General features: G+C 36.9%; 1 protein-coding gene across 3 annotated transcripts; it reads right to left on the reverse strand.

Moving 5' to 3' along the window:
• Positions 1 to 744: 744 nt before the first annotated feature.
• GORAB (golgin, RAB6 interacting) lies at positions 745 to 21,973 on the reverse strand. 3 transcript variants are annotated; one of them, XM_050784003.1, is made up of 5 exons: positions 21,798 to 21,973; positions 14,474 to 14,831; positions 11,497 to 11,598; positions 9,252 to 9,392; positions 745 to 2,161 (listed from the first exon to the last, which is right to left on the reverse strand). In XM_050784003.1, exons 1-5 carry the CDS (start codon positions 21,931 to 21,933, stop codon positions 1,714 to 1,716), a joined length of 1,185 nt encoding a protein of 394 aa, XP_050639960.1. In that variant the 5' UTR covers positions 21,934 to 21,973; the 3' UTR covers positions 745 to 1,713. The 3 variants fall into 3 exon arrangements, with proteins under 3 accessions (XP_050639960.1, XP_050639979.1, XP_050639970.1); XM_050784022.1 differs by lacking the exon at positions 21,798 to 21,973 and adding an exon at positions 13,359 to 13,492 and having other exon boundaries at positions 14,470 to 14,542; XM_050784013.1 differs by lacking the exon at positions 21,798 to 21,973 and having other exon boundaries at positions 14,470 to 14,567.
• Positions 21,974 to 23,143: the final 1,170 nt, after the last annotated feature.

Here is a 23,143-nt window from a genome sequence, read left to right on the forward strand (position 1 = left end):
CACTCCAACCTGGGCAGCAGAGTGAGAGTCCATCTCAAAACAAAAAACAAAAACAAAAAAAACAAGATTAAATTAGATTATCTCTGAGGTCTCATCTAACATTTCTTTTTCATGGTTCTCATTTCTTCATATATCTTTGAAGTGTTCAGACTGAGAATTAAGATTGCACATATCTGCATTTAACCAATATTATAAAACCTCATTGATAATCAGTTTTCCTTAACAGAGGCTTAACAAAAGTAAATAACTGTATGTACCACAAAGAGATCCAAGATGCATTATTGTCACACAATGCTTAACACATACTAAACTGTTAGAAATTTTTTTAAGGTAAATGAAAGACACTGTGAGTACATCAGACTTGTTTATTCCTTAGAAAAAGAAGTGTGTTAGACAATGAAACTTTTGGCTTTTATGTATGTCATTCATAAATAAAAGCACAACTATCTATAGAAATGCTTTAGAGAAGTCAGTAATGAAATGTTATACTTTCAACTCAAATTACGTAATATAAAAATATAAAGCTCATCTATATTATTATTACCAGAAGATAATACCCTCAAACAAACCCATTTAAAAACAGGACGTCCCTAAGTTTTTCAGAAACTTTTATGGATACAATCTTATATTTGTGCTTATGTTCTCTGATAATAATTGTTTTTTTTTTTAAGTCCTCAAAGGTAATATTTTGACTTTTTGGAATTTCTGGTAAATAAATCATAATTTAATGTGATACTCACAGACTTTGTGAGAAAATTACAATATTTATTTACACATTTACATACAGCACAATGTATTGGTCAAATACTAGTAACAGGTAATTAACAAACTAACAAGAAAATCAGCTTTTAAATGCTTCATGACAGGGTAATTCATGTCCAACATATCAAACACATATTTATAGATAACTTTAGAAAGAAAATACATCCTTTTTTGATCATCACAAGTAGCAATGAGATTTTCTATATTATTTTCAGCCTCACTTTAGAAATGTTTTAATTGTCTAAATTTAATCAATTCATCGATTAAAGGAATGACAATATAATAGTAAAATTACATGTATGTTTATATATACGTGTGTGTGTGTCAAATAACAAAACCCAAGTTATAAACTAAAACCATTTGAAGGTAAATTGAAGACAAAAGTGATCCTGGCTTCAGTTGTCTGGTTCTTCACATAAATTCCAATTTCCAAGTTTTACAACTCTAGTAATATCCAGATAGATAATTCAACCTGCAACTTTTTTCTTCGATTCCTGTCTTTCTCTTTTTCACACTGTAATTTTTGTCTTTTTACTGATTACATAAAATAGGACTTCCAGTCTTAATACATCTCCCAGGAGAAGTGAAATGCGTTCAACTAGGTATTGAGTATCATTTTCCATTCTACTTTTCTATATTTATCTGGTCTAAAAACACTCCAACCATGTAGTTTTTCTTCCATCCTTTTAAGTCACTTAACTTTAATTCAGTAAAAAGGGTAATGGAACACTGAAAGAACTGGGCCAAAATCAAGGTGAAATATACCCCCAGAAATAAACTTATCATAATTTTGGATTTTAGAATGGCCAAACATATTAATTTACTAAAACTAATCATGAATTCAAAAATCAGCATTGTTTTAAAGAGGTTTTTATTGGAGGTGAGGGCATAATCTACTGCAAAAAGTATACTTCACTGAATACCATATTAGTTCAAAAGAATACCAGAACTTCATGTGGCCAAAGCAGCTGAAATGTCATTACCTTCTTGATTTGGGCAGTTTGGACTATGAAAGGGGATGCTATTGGAATTTCCACACTGTTCATCTACCTTTGGGGAAACAGCTTGTTCTTGACACTTTTTGTTCTCTTTTGCAAATTCGAAAGTCACACTCTCCTCAGCAGCCTGAAATGGCCTCTCTAAATGAACCACTGGTTTCCTTGCTTCTACTTCTTGTTCATGTAGCAATCTCTCTACCTCCACCTCAAGCTCCAGAGCCTCTTCATCAGCTTGTACATCTAGTTGTTGCATCAACTCCTCCAACTTCTTGGCCTTCCGGAGCTCATTTTGCTGTATGATTGTACAAAGGTGTTCAGTGAGTTGCTCTTTTATCTCAGTCTTGCGCTGCAGATCTAGCTTTGCTGCAATATACTCTGCTTCAGCCCTGTCAAACCGCTTCCTGTAAGGATGTGTATAAAGATAAGTCCATCAGTTTTCCATTGAAGAAGATATTCAAAAGAGGATCTAGAAACAATAATTAAACTCCAAAACTGGGAAAAAATAGATAATGAAGATATGGATATTACTGCTTTACAAACACTTGTCTACATGTTAGACAAACTAGGCCATGGCTGCTGAAACTTTCACAATATCCTTACTTGAATTCACCTAATAAAACACATCATTCTGCACGAATGTTTTCTTTCCAAAGCTGTTTTTGAGTGAAGGCAGTCTAAAAGGTTAATTCAGTGGTATGCTACTTCCGGAGTGGGAGGATGGGGAGCCCTGATTTGTAGCGTTTACATTTCCATGGGATAACTACTACCACCAAGGTGATATTACTGAATGCAGAACTGGGAAGAGATACACAAAATCCACATGAGCCAGGGTAAGCTAGCTTTAGCACACAGCTGGTTAAATTTATAAGAAGTAAGACAAGAGATGGAGAAAGTGGAAAATCGTATCTCTTGATTAATAAATTAGAAAAAAAGAGACAAATTCTGATGGAGAAAGATATGGACAGTGGTTGGGAGATGAATATAAATGGGACAGAGCACACCCAGCAAAATGATACTGGGTGACAGCAAGACATAAACATCAAGTAGAAAACCTCAGGAGAGCTATATGTAGGATTTCTCAATCTTGGTGCTACTGACAATTTGGGCCATATAATTATTTGTTGTGAGAAGCTGTCCTGCACACTGCAGGATGCTAAAGTGCATCACTGGCTTCTACCCATCAGTAGCCAGTAATTCTCAAAAGTTGTAATAAGCAAAAGTGTCTGCAGGCATTGTCAAATGTCCCTTTATTGGACAAAAATGCTCCCACTTGAGAAACCTTGGGTTAAGTTGTTCTCACTCTCTCCACTACTCCATTTACACTTAGTAGGAAATTTTACATATTTACACATGTATAAACTCTGTTGATAGGTAATCTTATGTAAAGTCGTATGTGAAGCAGAGCAATTCTACCGGAGAAGTCACCATGCAATCTCACTTTTTTTCTTCTGCATTAGGTCAGTACAAAAAGAAGAGTTATCGTATCTTAATTTATTGTCTTTTACCTTTTCTATACAATTTGTTGCTTTTCTTTTTGCAACAAGAGGGTCCTTCCTCTTTGTCAGAAAAAAGGTTGATTTCCAACTAGTTCTTCAATTTCATTACCATTAGCAGTTGTGAAGGCCACGCTGCTTTACCTGTTATGAGTGCCTACATCGACTTAGTGTAATACGTAGCTTCTAGTATAAGAGTTATGGCAAAAAGAAACAGGTGTATCTCCTAATTTAGGATTCTCTGTCTTGGAAAAAAATACAGTGAAAATAATAAATGGCTTTCATTTTAGACAACTCAGGGGTCAAAACCTTCCTGACAATTACCGTGTGTGCCCGTTTTGGTTAAGGCTTTTCGTGGATGCAAAGAACAGATATCCAGTCAAACTAGCTCAGGTAAAAATTGAGTTTTATTGTAGGCTGCAAGAGGCAATTTCATAGTCATGTCATCAGAATCAAAGGCTATTCTCTTCAATGCTTAGAAGCAACACATTTTCTCTCATTTCAGCTCTCCTATCACACTCACAGCCCAGTATGGCCACCACCTGCAATCTGTATCAAATTCACTCCACTCAATCTCTCAGTGATCCAATTCCATAGTCTCAGAGAAGAACCCAGGTTTGCCCAGCTCATCTCAGCTTAAACAGAACTCTTAGTGTCAGGCCATGCCATGAACCACTACTTAGCCTATGAATTAAATGTACTGGAGTCGGTAGCCCATCTTTGTTCTAATTAGGTATGCCTCAGGGTCAGCATCCTGAGTCCAAAACACAGTCAGGTTCCTCTGGAAGGGGCTGGGGAAGAGGCATGCAATAATTGAAAATTCCAGTACAGAGACTCTGGGCAGTTACTTAAGCTGAGTCTTGGTCTATCTGTAAAACAATGATGATAAAATACCTCATAGGAGTTTTGAGTATTAAACAGTATAAACGGGGCAAGCTTCCAGTCTTGTGTATGGTAGGTGCTCAAGAAACAGAACTTCTCCTTTAGAACACCAGAATCAAAAAGTACTGTTAATGTATTAGTAAGCATGAATCTAAAATTAAGATTACACAAAATTTAGGGACCTGGTATTTATACTTGAAAACTCATTTACATAATGTTAATCTATCATATTTCCTTTTTTTTAATTAAATATAGTAAATGTAAGAATGAGAGTGCCCATTATCTTTCAATAACCCCCTATGTTAAAAGAATTGTTCTAAAGGAACTCTACTGGATACCTAGTTCCCTTATTTCCATACTTTATAACATACCCTGTTCATGTAATATTCTTGCAACAAGACAGGGGTTCTGACATTCTCAATAGGTGTATGAATGCCCTGACCTGACCGTGACTCAAACCTCCCTTCTCTGCAAGTCTGTGGTCTCCTTCAGCCAGTCAAAATCAATCAGTAGAGATTTACAGTATGGACTCATGAATACTGAATTGAAATTAACATCTGCAAATAGGTCCCTTGGTTTCCACTGATCTATCACCCTGGATAAATCACTGAAGATTTTGTATTTTGTTTATTTATTCAAAGTCTTTCTGGTCAGAAATACGAATATATACTCTCCTACAGAGTGATTTAACATTTAAAATATTGATTAGTTTCACAAACTGCACTACCAGCCTACAGTCAGGTGGGTAATACCAAAGTAGTGTATGATGACATTCTGGAACAAAATAATAAGAGCATTATACATAACATAGTAAGACAGAGTGAACTGGAAATGTAATTATACAATTGTTTTGTTATTTTAAAGGGGGATGGAATGGATCAATGAAAGTTATTTTTAAAGGATTTTAGAAAGTATCTCTTTGTTTTGGTATCCCCTTAAATGTTTAAAAACTCAACCATTAACCCTCTGTATAGCACTGGGTTCCACGGGTCCACTTTTAGTTTTTCAGTTCCTTTTCTGAGCAGTTCTCACTATTTGTATAAATTAGCATTTCATAATTTTTACCTTTTCTTAAGCCTTTCAAACAATGAGAAAATTTACTTATTTAAAAAAACAAAATAAATTGTATTCTGCAATTACTAGAGAGGTCCAATGAACCCTTTCATAAATCTAAGATAGAGGATTATTGCAGTATTTTTATATTTCCTGTATCTTGAAACATTCTGCCATTTCATCATCCTAGGAATTATTTCATCATTACTTATCAATTATTCTCTTTTGCAATAAAAAATTAAAATAAAATAATGATCTAAAAGGATGATGCAATAAGTTATCATTGTTGACCTTCTTTACTGTGATGTACAAAGTACTATGTCACCTCCAGAAGATATAAAAGAAGACTGAAAACACCATTTTTGAAAACTGTTTTTAGTTTTCATTTCTGCCTATCCAGTATTAGCAAAGTAGAGACAACTGACAGAGGAAGACATTTTGCCACTGTTACAGAAATCAAAAGATGAATCCTGTGGTAGGCTAAAAAATGGCCTCCCAAAGAGAATTCCTAATTCCTGGGACCTGTGAATATTACTTTCTATGACAAATGAGTGAAAATTACCTTATATGGAAAAATATGTGATTAAGGTAAAGGATTTGAAAGGAGTTTATTTCAGATTATACTGTTGGACCCTAAGTGTAATCACATGCATCTTTTTAAGAGAAAGGCAGAGGAAGTTTTGAGAGAGAAGAAAAGGCAATATAACTATGGAGGCACAGAATGGAGTGGCGTGGCCACAAGCCAAGGGATGCCCACAGCCACTAGAAGCTGGAAGAGGCAAGAAATGGATAGCTAGAGTCTCTGAAGACATTACAAACCTGACACCTTGATTTTGGGTATGTGGCCTCCAGAAATGCAAGAGAAGGAATTTATGTTGTTTTAGGTCACTCAGTTTTTGATTACTTGTCATGGCAGTCCTAGGAAACTAATAGAAATGCAGAGACACATTCTAGAGTCCAGATGATAAAAATCGATCATATGTGAAATCTCAGATGAGTCTTCAGCAAAACATATCCTAGGTGAATTTTCTCAAACTTGAGAGTCAGTGAATGAAAAATATATTTCTAAGCATAGAAAGGAAAAATATTATCATAGAGTTAATCATTTCAGCAGGGAGAACTTACCCCCAATATTTTACAAGTATCTAGACTATCCCTTGTTGCTACAAGGATGTAATGTAATTATATTCTCTCAGCTTTTCATGTCTGTGAGTCAAACATTACTTGATACAAAGATGGTTACCAGGCTTATATTCTTATTAAAATCTTTGTTTTACACAATCCCTTTTAATCTTACTTTTAAAAATTATTCATAAAGTGATTTAAAAATATTTGTCTGTGGGTGTATGTTTGTGTGTATGAAGGTGTCTATGAAACCTAGATGGTCAACAGTGATTCAAAAAAATGTTCTACATGCAGCCACTCTTGATTTTGTAAGCTGGTCTGCACAGCATATGGCAACACTGTAATCCCAGTGGTGAACAGTAGCAGTAGCAGCAGCAACTCTCTCAAATTGGCTCACTCAAAGTGCCAGTCTTCTCAGAGGTGTCTCTCCAAACACTGCTCTACAGAAGCCAATTTTAAAGCAAGTTCTGGCCTATTTACTATCCAAGAACCTTCTGTGGACATAGCATTGTACCAAATACTACAGAACTAAGATATTATTTTTATTAAAAAAAGAAAAAACAAGGAAATCTCCCATAAAAACTGACTGTCCTAGGGATTATCTTTCACTCGAAATCTGGACCATATTATTATTTTACCAATCTGTAATTTCTCAGTAACCACAAATGCAAATTTAGAAAATGATACCTTAATCTTACACATGAACAAGACACACTATATGGTTCTAATCACCATTGCCTATATTTTCCTTTGACTGAACGCCAAGAGCTTCGGCTTTTGAAAATAGCAGCACACGGCCAGGTGTGGTGGCTCACACCTGTAATCCCAGAACTTTGGAGGCCGAGGCAGGCGGATCACCTGAGGTCAAGAGTTCAAGACCAGCCTGGCCAACATGGTGAAACCTCATCTCTACTAAAAATAAAAAAAATTAGCCAGGTGTGGTGGTGGGTGCCTGTAGTTGGGCTACTTAGGAGACTGAGGCAGGAGAATCGCTTGAATCTGGGAGGCGGAGGTTGCAATGAGCAGAAATCACGCCACTGCACTCCAGCCTGGGCAATAAGAGTGATACTCCATCTCACAAATAAAAATAAAAACAGCGGCACACAACATCTACTTACATTCAACTAAATCAATATTAGTAACATGAGAAACTGTCATCTGTAACTTATTAAAGATGTAAAAATTTACTAAAATTTCATTTAGGATACTTAGAGACTATAGGATGTTTTTTCCTTTAGTAACCCCACCTTCTTTGTGGTTCTTAGAAGGCTAAAACTATGACATTTCTTATATAATACTGAATATGAAAAGGCATCTTTCTCCAGTTTCCACTAGAACAGAATTAAAACAAAATCAAATTACTTTTCTTTTTCTTTTTTTTTTTTTTTTTTTTTGAGACGGAGTCTCGCTCTGTCGCCAGGGCTGGAGTGCAGTGGCGCAATCTTGGCTCACTGCAAGATCCGCCTCCCTCCCAGGTTCACGCCATTCTCCTGCCTCAGTCTCCCGAGTAGCTGGGACTACAGGCGCCCACCACTACGCCTGGCTAATTTTTTGTATTTTTAGTAGAGACAGGGTTTCACTGTGTTAGCCAGGATGGTCGTGATCTCCTGACCTCGTAATCCGCCTGCCTTGGCCTCCCAAAACACTGAGATTACAGGCGTGAGCCACCGTGCCCGGCCTCAAATTTCTATTGAGGTACCTAGTACTTGTACCTTATAATATGAATTATTCATATAAAAGGCTACAAAGGCATAAAAATGTTCCTCTGGCAAACTTATGTTACAGAGAATAAAATATGCTACAAACCAAGGCTTAGTTTAATCTTAAATAAAATCTCTGTTACCTCCCTTAATGACCTTATTAATGGAAACCTGGAAGTTCTGGTTATCAGCTACTGATGGCATTCATTTAGGTAGTTAATTAATAAAGACAACTCTTTAAGTCTAACAGCATATGGTCCAACAACAATTACAAGAATCACAAGAACAACCACAAGTCTCTTTCTTAAACACTCAACAGTTAATTAAAAACCACAATCAAGCATTTCCGCTTTAATAAACTGTTACATAAACATTCTGATGTTGTGGTTTACCCTGGCCTAATGAGGCATTTTGATTGATTTCTAGTGTAACAGAGAAAGATACAAAATCAAGTCATTAACACAGCATTCCCTTGCAAAAAAAGACAAACCAGTATGATTAAAGCAATGTTGAAAGGGCTGAAAACCCTGAAGTTGGATATAATTTTTTGCCCTTTTATCTGTCTGCAAAGTCCATGTAATTCATTACATGTGTTAGTTCATTTTAAAAATACTCCATGGTATTTTTTTCTCTTTTAAAAAATGCCAATGGTTGACACCAAGGAAACATATATTAAACCAACTCATAAGAATATAATTGAAAAAAAAGAAAAGAGAAAATATTTCAAATTTCCAAGACAGTGGATCTGCTTAAATTATTCATAAGCTTTTAAAAACTAAACTAGATCCTCTTACTCTGACAAAAGCTAAAGTGAGAACTAGATTTCAATCCTATAGGACCGTGTCAGATATCAAAAACTTTAATGGAAAGAACATAGACATGGTGTTAGAATAACAGTTTTGGGCAAATCATTCAGATATTTACTTTGCTGGATCCTGAAAGATGAATAAAAAACTTCCAAACATTAAATAGCTGAGGGTTTAGCAGCAAAGACTAAAATGTAAATAAATAATGCAAGATCTGCTCTAATGGCACACGAACAAGGTTAACTAGTAGGGCAGAGTTAAGGAAGACGTCACTGAAGAGCAGACACCTGAATTAGCACAAAAGAGGAATAAATACAGCACTGAATGGGGTTGTTTTGAGGCTTAAATTATGATATATACATAAAAGCCCCTGGAATAGCTGGCAATAAACATTAATTAAATCATACTCCTTGTTCAATTTCCCCAACTCACCGAGCATATGAATAGTCTAAGCTGGCCTGATCAATTCGGTTCCTGAGAATTCCAATGTCAGCTGACACCATGTCATCTAAAGCCTGCAACTCCTTCTGGATCCGCTTTAGTTTCATGGTTTCTGCCTGAGTTCTTTTGGATCTAGAAAATCAGGTATGTGAGTGGGAAAGTAAGAACATTTTAAAACCATGGGTTCATATACAATGTAAGCGAAAAAGCAAGATACTGTATATATGTTTATAATTTATGTTTTAAAAGTTAGAAAAAACTCAGGAAAATTGAAATAAAATAAATGCTGGTTAACATTTGAGTTTTTGAAATTTTATATTTGCATGTTGCATAAACAAAGTAACAAGACTAAAAAAAACTCAGCAAATAGTTCATTTGTAGATACTCATTCTGTAAAGAGAACAAACACTAAAAGAATATATCTGTATTCCCTTTACATTGAAACATTCAACAGAGCTTTCCAAATTTCTAGTCTTTAATTCTTCCTCTTCCTAAGCCCATTTTCATTTGTCTGATACTTACCTGCCATTAAGAACAGACAGATGCCTATACTAAACCACACCTCTTTATACATCTGAGAACATCCATTTAGTTTTAACTTTCTTGGGACCCATTTCCCCAAACTTTTATTGCTTTGATTCTTGTTCTCTAGGAAAACTACTAGTTCCCCAAATTCTTTATGGAGTTGAACACCAAAACACTCATTTTCCTTATTTAAAAGCACATCCAACCTCATCATTTCTTAATCCCCTCTCCCAAGTACAATATATACTTAAGAAATGGAACAAGAAAATAAAAAAGCAACCCTTTAATCATGATTTCACTCATTTCAAATTTTCACACACACTGTGAATGAAGAAGAAAAATCCCCACATAAGTCCACTATGTTACACAGCACATTCTCTAGATTTCTACTCTTAGGCATTTACCCTTCCTTTCAGCCTACAAAAGTTCACTTAATGTCAAGTACTTCACTGTCCTTTTATTAATAGTTCAAACATGATGCATTTCCCTACACTTCTGTTTATACTGGTGCTTTCTGTCTAAAATCAAAAACACTTATAAGAAGAACTGCCGAGCCTGTACATGTTTTTGTAAAACCACAGAAAACAGCCTTCCCATCTCTTAGAAATCAAAGACTACTAAAATGCTTTATTTTTAAATAATCACTTACAAAAAAAAAAAAAAAAAAAAAAGAAGGTACTACTCTTTTATCTGCTGGTTTTTTCCCTTGAAACATAGTAACTCAGTGAGTTGCATATTTCCTGTGCTTCAAGAAAGATAAAGGTGTACCAGTAGTAGAAAAAGAAAAATCATGATTTCTCAAATACACTCACGCCTCTGGTAGACAAAATTCTAAACTACTCTTATACCTATCACCCTCTTCCCTCTTCTCCTGCCCCTACACATACTCTAGCTTCAAGCAGTAACAGTTTGACAGACTTTTCTGGAAGTCTAAAAAGAAAATGTCACTAAATATTTCCTTGCATTTATTTTTCACTATTCACAACCATTGATTTATTGACTAAGTTTAGTTTCCTAAGGCCACAGGAGATTAGACAGAAACTACAAACTCAGCAAGAGTGGTGAGGGATGGGAAGAATGATTCCAATGGGAATGTTGTATAGGGCTGGTACAATGCAGTAAATGTGAAGGGGCTGCTGATAGACACTGGAAGGTGAAAGAAAAATTGAATCTCACACAGTGCTCAGAATAACGACCCTGAGTCATCAATAAAAAGTTAAACTATATCATGTATCTTCTACTTGTGGAGGCGGGACACATTATTTAAGAAAACGCCCATAGGAAATACACTTAAGATTCATGGGAGTATGTCACTTATGTAGAAAACCTTATTCCTCTACACATCAAATGATTAAGGCCTCCCTACATAAAAATTAAAACTTGCATTTGTTGCTAATTTACATATACTGATAGCTATTTACTGCTTCCCTTATGATTGTGTAGATGGCTAAAACTGGAAGCACTAATGAAGGTCTTTAAGTTTTAACTGCAACTATATTTACAAATTTAATATGCTCTATGCTTAAAAAGTTCTCCTTAATAAATTATAATTGGAATTTCAGTATCACTTATAAAGCATAATTTGTTTACTTAAAAGTAATGGTCGAAGAAAAAATATCAGTTTATTAAAAGAGACGTGGGAAAATAAATATAACACATGACAGAACAGGTTACAGGTTACAAACAGCCTCTCCTGGTTCAGGTGCCTCACCTTTCTGCAATAGCTTTAGCCAAAAGAGCTTTTTTACGTTTATTTTTCTCTTCCATTAGCCGTTGTTCTTGTTGGAGGACTTCCCAACGAGATTTTTCTTGCCTAGGGGGCAAAAAAAGCATAAAAATGAGTTTATGAAAGAAAAAGAAACTGCTACCCTATCCCACACCTTACCAGTCTCAGTCCCCTAAGTATAAAATTTAATCAAGAAGATTTATGTATATGTTCTTTCAAAAGTCCTCTTAAAAGAAACCCACCTGCAGTTCATTATTTTGTTCTAATGGGAACAAAGACTACGATCTAAAGTAAAGAGGCTTACATAAATTGGATCTCTGAAATCCGTAATATGTATATAATCTAGGAACTCACAAACTAGAAGCCAGAATACTGTGCATGTGTTTAGGAGTACAAAGAAATTTGTGTAAGTTAATTATGTATTATATGCAGAATGGAGATTAATAAAAATTGGTCTGTAGCTGATGTCATATTACTTATACCTTTTAGAGTTTTCTATAAAGTCTCCACCACGTTAACATGCTTCAGACAATAACCAATGTTTATTTCACACGTTAATATTTTCTTTCAATTTGTTCACTTTTTCCCAACTCTTAGACTTGATTTTTGTCTTTTTTTTTCCTTTTTGTGCAGAACAGGGTCTTGCTGTATTACCCAGGCAGGTCTCGAACTCTAGGCTCAAGCTATCCTCCTGCCTCTGCCTCCCTAAGTGCTGGGATTATAGGTGTAAGCCACTGTCCCAGCCCAACTCAGACATTTTTAAACGAAGTAAAACACTAAGAGCTAAGACTGGAATGCTGGGCTAAAGAAAAAAAATTCAAAGATCTGAAAACATGTATTGTCTTACAATCTGTCCAATTCTAAAATAAATATATTAAAATTTCCCATAAAGTCATGAGCTTGATGCCAACTCGGCAAAACTATTTATTCCTATTACTGTCACTTCTTACAGCCACTATACCACATGTATCTATTCCCAAATCTAGTAACCACTTCCAAAATTGTCCCTGTCGCTCCATTCCTACACCTTAGTGTTGGGACTGGTCATTTCTCACTTTTACTATTACAGGCATCTCTTCACTAGGCACCTTAGTTCCACAGCTCACCCTGCACTCTCTCCCATATGATCTATAACACTGACACCTGGAATTTCTCTAACCATTATTTTGATTGAGGCCTTTAGCCCTCAGAGAGCTTCATGGTATCTTGCTGCATTAGTGAATTTGCTAGGCAGGCATCTCCGATCCTTTCTCATTTCTTTAATTCTCTACTTATTCATCCCCTGCTTCTGCTTCCTCATTTCTGTTTTCCTTTTTTTTTTTTTTTTTTTTTTTTTTTTGAGACAGTCTCGCTCTGTTGCCCAGGCTGGAGTGCAGTGGCACGATCTCGGCTCACTGCAACCTCCACCTCCCAGGTTCAAGCAATTCTTGTGCCTCAGTCTCCCAAGTAGCTGGGACTACAGGCACGCACGACCACGCCCAGCTAATTTTTTTTGTATTTTTGGTAGAGACGGGGTTTCCCCATGTTGGCCAAGATGCGCCCGCCTCAGCCTCCCAAAGTGCTAGAATTATAGGTGTGGGCCACCGCGTCTGTCCTCCTTCCTCATTTATTTAATTCTCTACTGTTCTCTGGCTCATCCTTTGCCATCTCTCCGAGAGAAATGAGGTAGCATCTCTGAACATTCTCTAGGACACAGCTTTCCTTTCTCCTCCTTAAAACCTCAAAATTTCTCCTTTACGTGAATGGTTTAGGTTACATGTCTTTTATGAAAATTCTTCCAAGTATCTAAAAAAAGAGTGTTTCCCTATGACATCTAATCTGAATTGTCCAGCTCAATGTAAACTTACCTCCTATTTGTCTCAGGTCTTTGTTGGTAAACTACACTTAGAGACACTTTAATGTATGCACTTGTTCAATGTAGATTTCATAAATTCATGTGGTTTTATAACTCTTGTCAAAATGATTTCTTAGTTGTAAACCCCTAGTGGACAGGAAACATTTTAAATTCACAGGATAGAATCTGGATCAGCAGAGATTAAAAAGATGTCAGAGATTAGAAAAAAAAAAAAAAAGATACTTTGAAAAGAACTCAGAAAAGAGAAAACAGAGATAAAAGTCATTCCTTCTCCTCTGTGAGTGATAAATCAATAGGAAACAAAGAAATAGAGTATATATTAAAACACAAGCTATCAAATAAAAATTCTAAGAATTTGCAAATCAAAAAATAGCATCTTCCACAAGAGCAGTGTAGCTAAATTATGAAGGTTGTTTCTAATACAAAGACAGTAAAGAATAAATAAAAAGAAACCTAATGATGAACTGAGTTTTATCATTAGTCCCCTAAATTTCCTACACTCTCTCCTTTGACCATCCCTTTATGTCTCTCCACAAGTTCCAATTTCTGGGCCAATGGAAATAGTCTGGAAGATGAAGAAAGGGGTCAATTTGGGGAGAGGCACTATGCATATAATAACTGCTTCTGAGCCAAGATCGCGCCATTGCACTCCAGCCTGGGCAACAGAGTGAGACTCTGTCTCAAAAGAAAAAAAAGAACAGAAAAAAAAAAAAAGAACTGCTTCTGCTGAGTGTAAAAGGCATAAACTTTGGATCCAGACAGACTCATATGTAAATCTCAGCTCTACTATTTACTAGCAGTGTATTAGCTTTAGGAAGGTATCATCTTTTCTGAGTCCCAGATACCTCATCTATAAAGTTTAAATAATAAACATGCATTTTAAGGCTGTTATGAAGACTCAATAACATAAAACATACAGAATGACTAACAGCATCCAGCTTATATTTAGGTGGTAGCTGTTTTTCAATAGTTTAAACATCACATTTCTAGGATTGAATATAAAAGAGAGAAAATGTTAAAATAAACAAGTTACATTTCCTTAAAGCCCACTGGGAAAAAACGGTTTAGATGAAAAGTCTCATGGACTTTTCATATAGACTTACTAACAATTCCACTTTCTTTTTCTCCAGTTTGCAGTCTGGCTTTGGAGGTAGAATCTCAATATTGTTATGACCATCATGGGAATTCTCAAGTCCCAGTTCCTTTGGCTGACTTTCAAGGCCCTGTGGTTGTCCATCACCAACAGGAGAGGTGAGAGGGAAATGACTCGGAAGAGCAGGGGAAGAAAAAGGTGGTTTTTGAACGTTAACTCTCTGTTTTGGTGCTGAAAGCAGCTGCTCTGGAAGTAATGAGGTTGATCCAACTTGAAGTCCAAGTTTTTGGCTTTGCTCTATAAGGGCTTTTTCTCGCTGAAGTTGTTGTCGACTTTTCTTCGCGGGGAGACGTCGCTGTGGTTCAAATGGATCTATGTAAAAGAAAAGAGAGGAAAATTCCTTTGTGTGAGCAGCAAATAATTATAATTCCTCTAAGAAAATAAAAAATTAACATTACAGTTTGATAATTCTAGTGGTTCTCCTACCCCATTCTCTATCTTGAAAGTCTAGGGGAAAAACAGGCATCTTCCTGTAGAGTTTCAACAGTTTTTAGATCATAATATTAATATTTAACAGAAACTGCCCCATCTCTTAATTTATCTTCAGAGAAGTCCATCAGTGAGTTAGGCCTTAGGTCACAAAGTGAGGTTTCTTTTTCAACTTGATTTCCTAATTGTCAAAAGAAATCAACTAATTTTGACCAAATCAGGGAGATGACTGAATTATCTGGTTTTAAATTTGATTTATGGTTCTGTCTGCTCTCCTGAACAAAATGGTGGTTGCATTTTCAAATGGGATTACCCTCTCTTAAATTTTAACAGCTTTTAGGGCAATTTGGTACATATGTGATACATATTCAGATGCTATAACAGAAATGTAGTTGAGTGAAGTCTCTTATTTCTAGGAATGCTAGTTAACCTTAAACTGTTTTCTTTCATCCTACAGAACAATCCAAGGTTGTACTCCCCAGAGCCTAGTCACGCTCTAATCAATGCATTCAAACTACTTTTAATAGTAGCCTGGGCAAAGCGATAGAAGATAAAACAACTGGGGGGAAATATCTTTAAAGTTATAAATAATAATACTTCTATTACACTTTTTGGACTGTCCATGCCAGTGTAAACATTTTAGGGCAGACAACTGGAGAATCTGACTCACATTCATACTATATTTAATAAGATCTATAAATAGCATTCTCTCTTAAATGCCTGGGAAGTGAAATTATGAGTTTTTGTAAACGAACAACTCAAATGGGACATTCAAATTTGGCATATTGACTTTTGAAGCAAAACAAGATTATTCGAATTTCCCAAAGTATAGTTAAAAGCTCTAGAGTCACAATTCCAGCTTTGCTTCTGCCCAGTTCACTGACCTCAGGTAAGTCAATTATTTATTCAATATCTTAGTTTCCTCATCTATCAAGCTGGTTGAAAATTAACCTGCTCTGATGCATGAAATTGGTCTAAGAATAAATGAGATACGTACAGAAAACATTTTTTAAAAGACTGAGGTACTATCAAAAGCAAATGTTATTGTTGACTTTAGCCAGAAACCCAAAGTATCCTCCTGTACCTTGCAACAGGAACACATTCTTGGCTCTGATCTTTATTCATACCGTCAAAAAACGTCACTTAGCCTGCTTACCTCCCTGTTGAACTCATTAGCTGAATTATTAATAGTTCCTCTGAAATTCAGGCAGTCACTTCTATTTTATTTCGCATTTTTACAGAACCTACCTATAAGACTGAAAATGCTAATTTTAAACAATAAACAATAAGCAAATCAGGCCACTTAAACACACAACATACTGTTTCCCACACTGTGTATTAGGGGCTGCAAATATCAAGGAGACTGGTGAACTGAGAAGCACAAGTCTGGTAGTAAGGGGGCAACTCATAGTCACCTTTAGTCAATTGCTATCATTAAAAAATTTAGGTCAGCATAGCCAGATATTTTGATTTTTATGATTACAATTTAGACTTTTATGTAAAATATCTTGATTTTTAAATGTAGGGAACTGTCTCAATCAGGAAAATCTAGATTATGCTGTAGGGGCAAATCTTAGTGGTTTTAAACCACAAAGGTTTATTTTTCATTAATGACATGTGCCAACTAAAGGCTAACAGAGTGGTTCTGCTGATTAGTCTCTCAGGGCTCTAGGCTGACTGGACAGGCAGTATTCAGTGTTGCTGGCCACCACAACACGGGGAGAAAAGAGAGGTCAGAAAGGTCTTGCTACAGCAATTAAGTGCTCTGACCCCATAGTGGCGTAACACTTCTGCTCACAATTCAATGGCTCACCTAGTACATGGACTACCCCCAAACAAAGGCAACAGTTATAGCTGGCTTACCAAATAACACGATGATTATCACCATTATTAACTTAAAATAAATGTAAAGATTGGATAAATGAAAGAGATAGAGAAGGAAGAAAGGAAGGAATGAAAGAGGGAGGGAGGGAAGAAGGGAAAGAAAGGCAGGCAGGCAGGAAGAAAGGAGGAAAAAAAGAAAGAAGGGGGAAGGATGCAGGCAAAGCCGAAAAGCTGCATACATTTTTGGGTTAAATTAAGCCAATGGACTACCAGTTTGTGATATATGCTCCATATCCCTTATTTAAGCCCTGCTCCCCCAACCCCAGAAAACTATCATTTGAATCGTATGTTGATTATTTTCTTCCTTCTCTAATAGACATGTTGCATCTATGAATATTTCTAAAAAGTATTTACTTAGTTGTCCAACTTTATAAAAAGGGTTTTGTGCTGTACATCTGTTTTACTTAATATCACACTGTCAATAGTCATTCATATTGTCTATGTTGCAGCAGTCATTAATTTTGTTGTATAACATTTCATTGTGTGAGTAAACCAGAGTCTACTGATCTTCTTCCACTGATAGACATTTAGGTTGGTTACAGGTTTTTGCTTTTGTAAATTTTCAATACTGTGTCTCTTATTTTACATGTACAAGAATTTGCTTTGGATATTATCTCAGAACTATTGAGTCACAAAGTATAACTTTAGAAGAAACGTGAAAATGCTTTCCAAAGTGTACTCCCTCTAGTAATGTGTAAGATCCTGTGGATGTACTTTCTCTTCAATATACAACACTGTCAGATGTTTTAATTTTTGTCAATCAAATGGGTGTAAAATAGTACCTCACTGTGTTCTTGATTTGTAATTCTCTGCTCCTTGGTGGTGATGAGCATCTCTTCATAGTTCCTTTTCTAGGAAATATCTATTCATGTCTTTTGTTGACTTTTCTTTTGGCTTGCACTTTTTTATATATCAGCAGAAAACAATTAGAAAATACAATTAAAGAGAATATATTTCAATACCAGAAATTATCAGTTATCTAGGAACAAATCTAACAAAAAGATGTTTAATACCTCTATAGGGAAAACTATAAAATTTACTGAGAATTTAAACAAGTACTAAATAAACGGAGACATATACCATGTTAGTGGTAATGTTAATATGAAGATGAAATTGATCTAAAGAGTCAATGCAATTACAATCAAAATTCCTAATGGGTTTTCCGTTAAATTTGGTAAAATTATTAAAATTTTTATATGAAAAGATAGAAGGTCAGGAATAGTGGCCAGGTGCAGTGGCTCACACCTGTAACTACTATACTAATTATAGTAAGAAACCAATTTCTTAAGACACGGAAATGTTCACTATTAAAAAAGGTTCACATGTTTGAATATATTAAAATTAAGGCCCAGCATGGTGGCTCATGCCTGTAATCCCAGCACTTTGGGAGGCTGAGGGAGGAGAACTGCTTGAACCCAGGAGTTTCAGACCAACCTAGGCAAAATAGCAAGATTCTATCGCTACAAACAAAAAAAAAAAAAAAAAAAAAAAAGAAGAAGAAGAAGGAAGGAAGGAAGAAGAAAGAGAGAGAGAGAGAAAGAAAGAAAACTAGTGTGGTGTGATGGCACATAGCTGTAATCCCAGCTACTTGGGAGGCTGAGGCAGGAGGATCGCTTGATCCCAGGAGTTCAAGGTTATAGTGAGCTATGATCGCGCTACTGCACTCCAGCCTGGGCAACAGAGAGCCAGTCTCAAAAAATAAAATATTTTGTTCATCATAAAGATAAAAGTGAAAAGACAACTTAAAAACTGGGAGAAGATATTCATAATGTAACTGGCAAAGAATCAGTATGAAGAATAACTCTTCTGAATAAACAATTTATTTAACTAAAAATTGACAGCATGTGGCTGTACTGTTTTCTTCCAATTTTTCATTATGAAATAGATCATACATCAAATATATGCATGTGTTACACTCATAAACACAGTCTTCCAACCTATATGATTAAAAAAAAGTTTAAGAACTAAAATATGACTGCAGTAGAAGTAACTACTGTTTAACGATAGACATAACCCTCCTTCTAGAAGGTAAGAGAGAATTTATGTCCTGTCCCCCAAGTTGTATGACTTGCTTTTGGTAAATAAAATATAAGTAGGAGTGTCACATGTCATTTACTGGTGAAAAGATTTAATTGCCAATGTTCAATTTTCAATCTTCTTTTCTTCCTACCATGGTAAACTCCTACAAGACAGCACCAAAAGATGGAGTGACTGTGAAACACAGTCACCTGCCAAACCCACATTAAACATGAAACTAGAGTGAAAACCAAATCTTTATTTTAAACAATTGACATATTAGGGCTATTTGTTACTTTAGCTTAACTTGCCTTAACCTGATTTCATAAATTACCAATACCTCTGAATTTTCCTCTCCCTGATCACATTCCCACGCCTCCCCACTATATACAATCATACGTCACTTAACAATGGGCTACATTCTGAGAAATGTGTTGTTAGGCAATTTTGTCCTTGTGCAAACATCAGAGAGTGTATTTACACAAACCTAGATGGTACAGCCTACTATATACTTAGGCTATATGGTACAGCCTTTTGCTCATAAGCTCCAAACCTGTACAGTATGTCACTATACTTAAGAAAACACAGAAAAAGTGCCGTAAAAACAGGGTGTTATAATAATATTACCAGGCCACCACTGTACATGTGGTCCACTGATAACTGAAATACTGTTATTGAGTGTGTGACTGTATATATTATACATACAGCTAGCTGATCCTTGATATATGAGGATAACTGGTTCCAGGATCCCCATGTATACCAAAATCTGTGCATACTCAAGTCCCACAGTTGGCACTGTGAAAACCACATATACCAAAAGTTAGCCCTCCATATACTCAGGTTTCGCATCCCCCAAATACTGTATTTTTAAAATGCACATTTGTAAGTGAACCGCCACAGTTCAAACCTGTGTTGTTCAAGGGCCAAGTGTAATCACATATACTGTATTAACAAACATGTTAATGCATGTGGTTACAGTTAATACTAATATATTCCCACCAGCTGTACAGTAGTAGCCCACTAGATGAGTATACTACAATTTATTTACCCATTCCCTTGTTAATGAACACTTTGGTTGTTTCCAACTTCTTAATATTACAAACAAGACTATTAACAACGTTCTTGACCATGTTCCTCAATGCACATACAGGGGTCTCCAGAGTACTACTGTCCTTATTTTGCTGGCAACCAACTCCATCTTCTTAGATTATTCAATAAATGTTTAAGGATAGAGAACAGCTAGAAATGGCTTTAAAATTAAAGGGCCAAATCCTCTAATTTTACAAATAAGGAATCCAAGGGGAAAAGATTTAGAGGAAGAGCTGAAAGTTCTGTATTTGTATACCCCTAGCACTGTGTTTAGCTAGGGGTATACAAGGATGTTAAGATATTTTCCATCCTCGAGGTGGTCACGGACTAGTGATTTGGTTTCCACACTCTACAGTGGGCCTTGAAGTTCAGGCCCTTACCATCCTCTATCTACCCCCAGTTGCAAAGATATTTCAAAATATACTTCTACATAATTAATATAATGTGTAATTTTGATTTTTAGATTAAGTCGTCTTTACCCTGGAAAATGCGCCTCTGCTAACACACAATCTTTGTGAAATCTTCCCAAGCTCCATTCAATCTCCGGCAGAGTGAGGTTCCTCTTGTCTCTGAAGCAAGCTTTTGCAATATCTACTATCACATAACTTTGTGATTTGTCTCCTCATGAGTCTACTGGAGTCAGACCAGAGGCCAGGGCACTTGTACTCTGTACATCAGAGTATGTGAATGGATGTTGAAACACAGAGCAAAAGAATTCGAGCATATAAAGCAACACAGAGTCAGTTAACCATACAGCGTAGCATAACCTTTTTGACAGAGTTTTTAAAGTCTCCTGGACCAGTCAAAATGTCCCCAATCGATATAATCTACATTGGTCCTATCTTACTAATTTACTTCTTTTCCCACTTGTCCGCCCTAGATTATTCTCACATTTATGCTAAAAATGCACAAGCTACCAGAGCAACAACTAACTTCCCCACAAACGCTAATAAAAGGTTTACTTCATTTTCTACCAAAATAAAGTATTTGAATTAAGGTACCAAGAGCGGTGTACACTTCTTACAGAAATTGTGTGTACTACCAGGATAACCACACAGATCACTGCAAAATTTCAACCACAAGTGCAGTGCAATCAATATTACTAAGTTTTCCACCAACAATCAGCAAACTTAATTCCTTCATTAAAAAAAAAAAATATATATATATATATATATAGTACAAGCCCATTCAATGCTTACTCTAAAAAAGCCAGAGAGAGAAGAACAAGATTAGCTTACTCCAAAGTAAGACTGTATGTATATAAACATATAAAGTCTTCACATCTACCCTCTCAAAGACCCTTTTGGTTTGCTGATTCTCAAAAATTGGAAAGAACTGCAAAAATCATCTGGCAACCAGAAGCGAATGCAACACTCCAGATGAATTGTGAAAAGTACCAAATTTTTGCCTTTATTCAGACGCCTGTGCTCATTTTTTCCAATCTTCTGCTTTTGCAAATTCACCACAATTCTAATATGATGTGCGCCCCTCCTCCTTCCCTTACCCTGACCCTGACCCTCCAACTGTCGATTCCTGCAGCAATCCTCCCTAAGGAAGACACACAGGCTGTAGGCTCACTTCCTCTCCCAAGTCCCATTCCTTTCACGCGAGTCAAATCCCTACAGTGGATTCCTGGACCGTTTTTCCTAAAAGAAGATCCCAGTCCTCTGGCTTGCCCCTCCCGTCGTGACTTCCAGTAAGTCCACCTCTCAAACCCCCTCAAACCAGTCCACGTACTTACAGCGCCTTCCGCTAACACAAACGTAGCCACTTCCACGCCCCCTTCCCCCGCCAAAGCTGCATCCCCGCCCCTTCCCTTTAAGGACCAAGAATTAAAACACTGTAAACCCATCTTGTTACCTTTAGTCTGCTTTAGTCTCCTCAGTTCCTCTTCAGAGAAGCCTGCCCAACCTTGCGCCATTGGCCCGGGCCACCGGCACCCCCAAAAGTGCCCAAATCTCGGAGCCGGGACTGCCAACACTGCTGTCCAGCGCATCCGGGTTTTTCCTCGGCCGCGGCCAATCAGTGCGTCGGGCTCCAAACACAAGGCCCTCTCTCGGCGGCCTCAGGGTCCGGCTTTCTTCCAGGCTGCCTTCAGCAGTGCCTGACAAACTGCCTAAGGAAACGTTGCCACGCAGACATTCGTTTCCCCCAGGCTTGCCTTTGCGCTCGTTCTCTCTCTCGTTTCTCACTGTTGCTGGTTAATCGCTTCAGGAGCTAAGGGGGGAAATGGCGATGGGGATGAGAGTGGAGATAAACAGGTATTTGGGAAGGAGCTACGAGTCGGTGGCGGAAACGGGAGATCAGAGTGCCTTTTGGGTCCTGTACCTGCAGGGCGGGAGCGGTGCTCTCTGTGGCTCTTAGTTTGCCCTGAAATCGTTGTGTTTTGCTGGGAGTGTGCACAGCGCTGGAGGCATCCTTCAGATTGACTCAGGAAATGATCAGATTTAGGATTTTGATGATGAAGAAACATTTAAAAGGGGTGGGGTATAATTAACGAAAAGGGAACAGGCATAACCAGGTCTCTCGCAGGCCGGAGCGCCTCCCAGATTTCTTTTGCTTTGGGTTGTTTCCTTTGTCAATAATTATAATATATAACTTTCCTACTAAAGGATTGCTTTTTCTTTTTTTCCTTTTTTTTTTTTTTTTTTTTTTTTTTGAGACGGAGTTTCGCTCTTGTTGCACAAGCTGGAATGCGATGGGACGATCTCGACTCACTGCAACCTCTGCCTCCCGAGTAGCTGGGATTACTGGCGCCCGCCACCACACCCGGCTAATTTTTTGTATTTTTAGTAGACACGGGGTTTCACCATGTTAGCCGGGCTGATCTCGAACTCTTGACCTTAGGCGATCCGCCCGCCTCGGCCTTCCAAAGTGTTGGGATTACAGGCGTGAGCCACCGCGCCCAGCCAGGATTTCTTAAATGTCTCCCCTTTAAATCTATTTTTCAGAGAAGACATTATAAAATGTCGGCACTGGGGGATGAGAAGGCATTTCTTAGGATCCTGCCTGGAGTCCTAATACCGTAGTTCGGGTTCTGCCTTGAACACTAACCTGAGATCCCATTTCCTCATTTGAAGTAGGGTTGCAAAGATTAAAAGATGCAAGCGTTGTCAAAATACACATAGATAAGGATGATTTAAGAGATACCTAGTTATACTATTTTTCATGCTTCTCTTTCACTATTTTTGCAGTGAGAACAACAA

Source organism: Macaca thibetana, chromosome 1, assembly GCF_024542745.1.
Source record: "Macaca thibetana thibetana isolate TM-01 chromosome 1, ASM2454274v1, whole genome shotgun sequence".
In the NCBI taxonomy this organism is placed as follows: Eukaryota; Metazoa; Chordata; class Mammalia; order Primates; family Cercopithecidae; genus Macaca; species Macaca thibetana.

Excerpts from the sequence above, each read along its gene's own strand:
- GORAB (XM_050784003.1), bottom strand. The coding sequence starts at position 21,933 with ATGCGCTGGACAGCAGTGTTGGCAGTCCCGGCTCCGAGATTTGGGCAC. Across the intron at positions 14,832-21,797 it reads GAGACTAAAGCAGACTAAAG|ATCCATTTGAACCACAGCGA; the intron begins GTAACAAGATGG and ends TCTTTTACATAG. Across the intron at positions 11,599-14,473 it reads GAGAAAAAGAAAGTGGAATT|GCAAGAAAAATCTCGTTGGG; the intron begins GTTAGTAAGTCT and ends TTTGCCCCCTAG.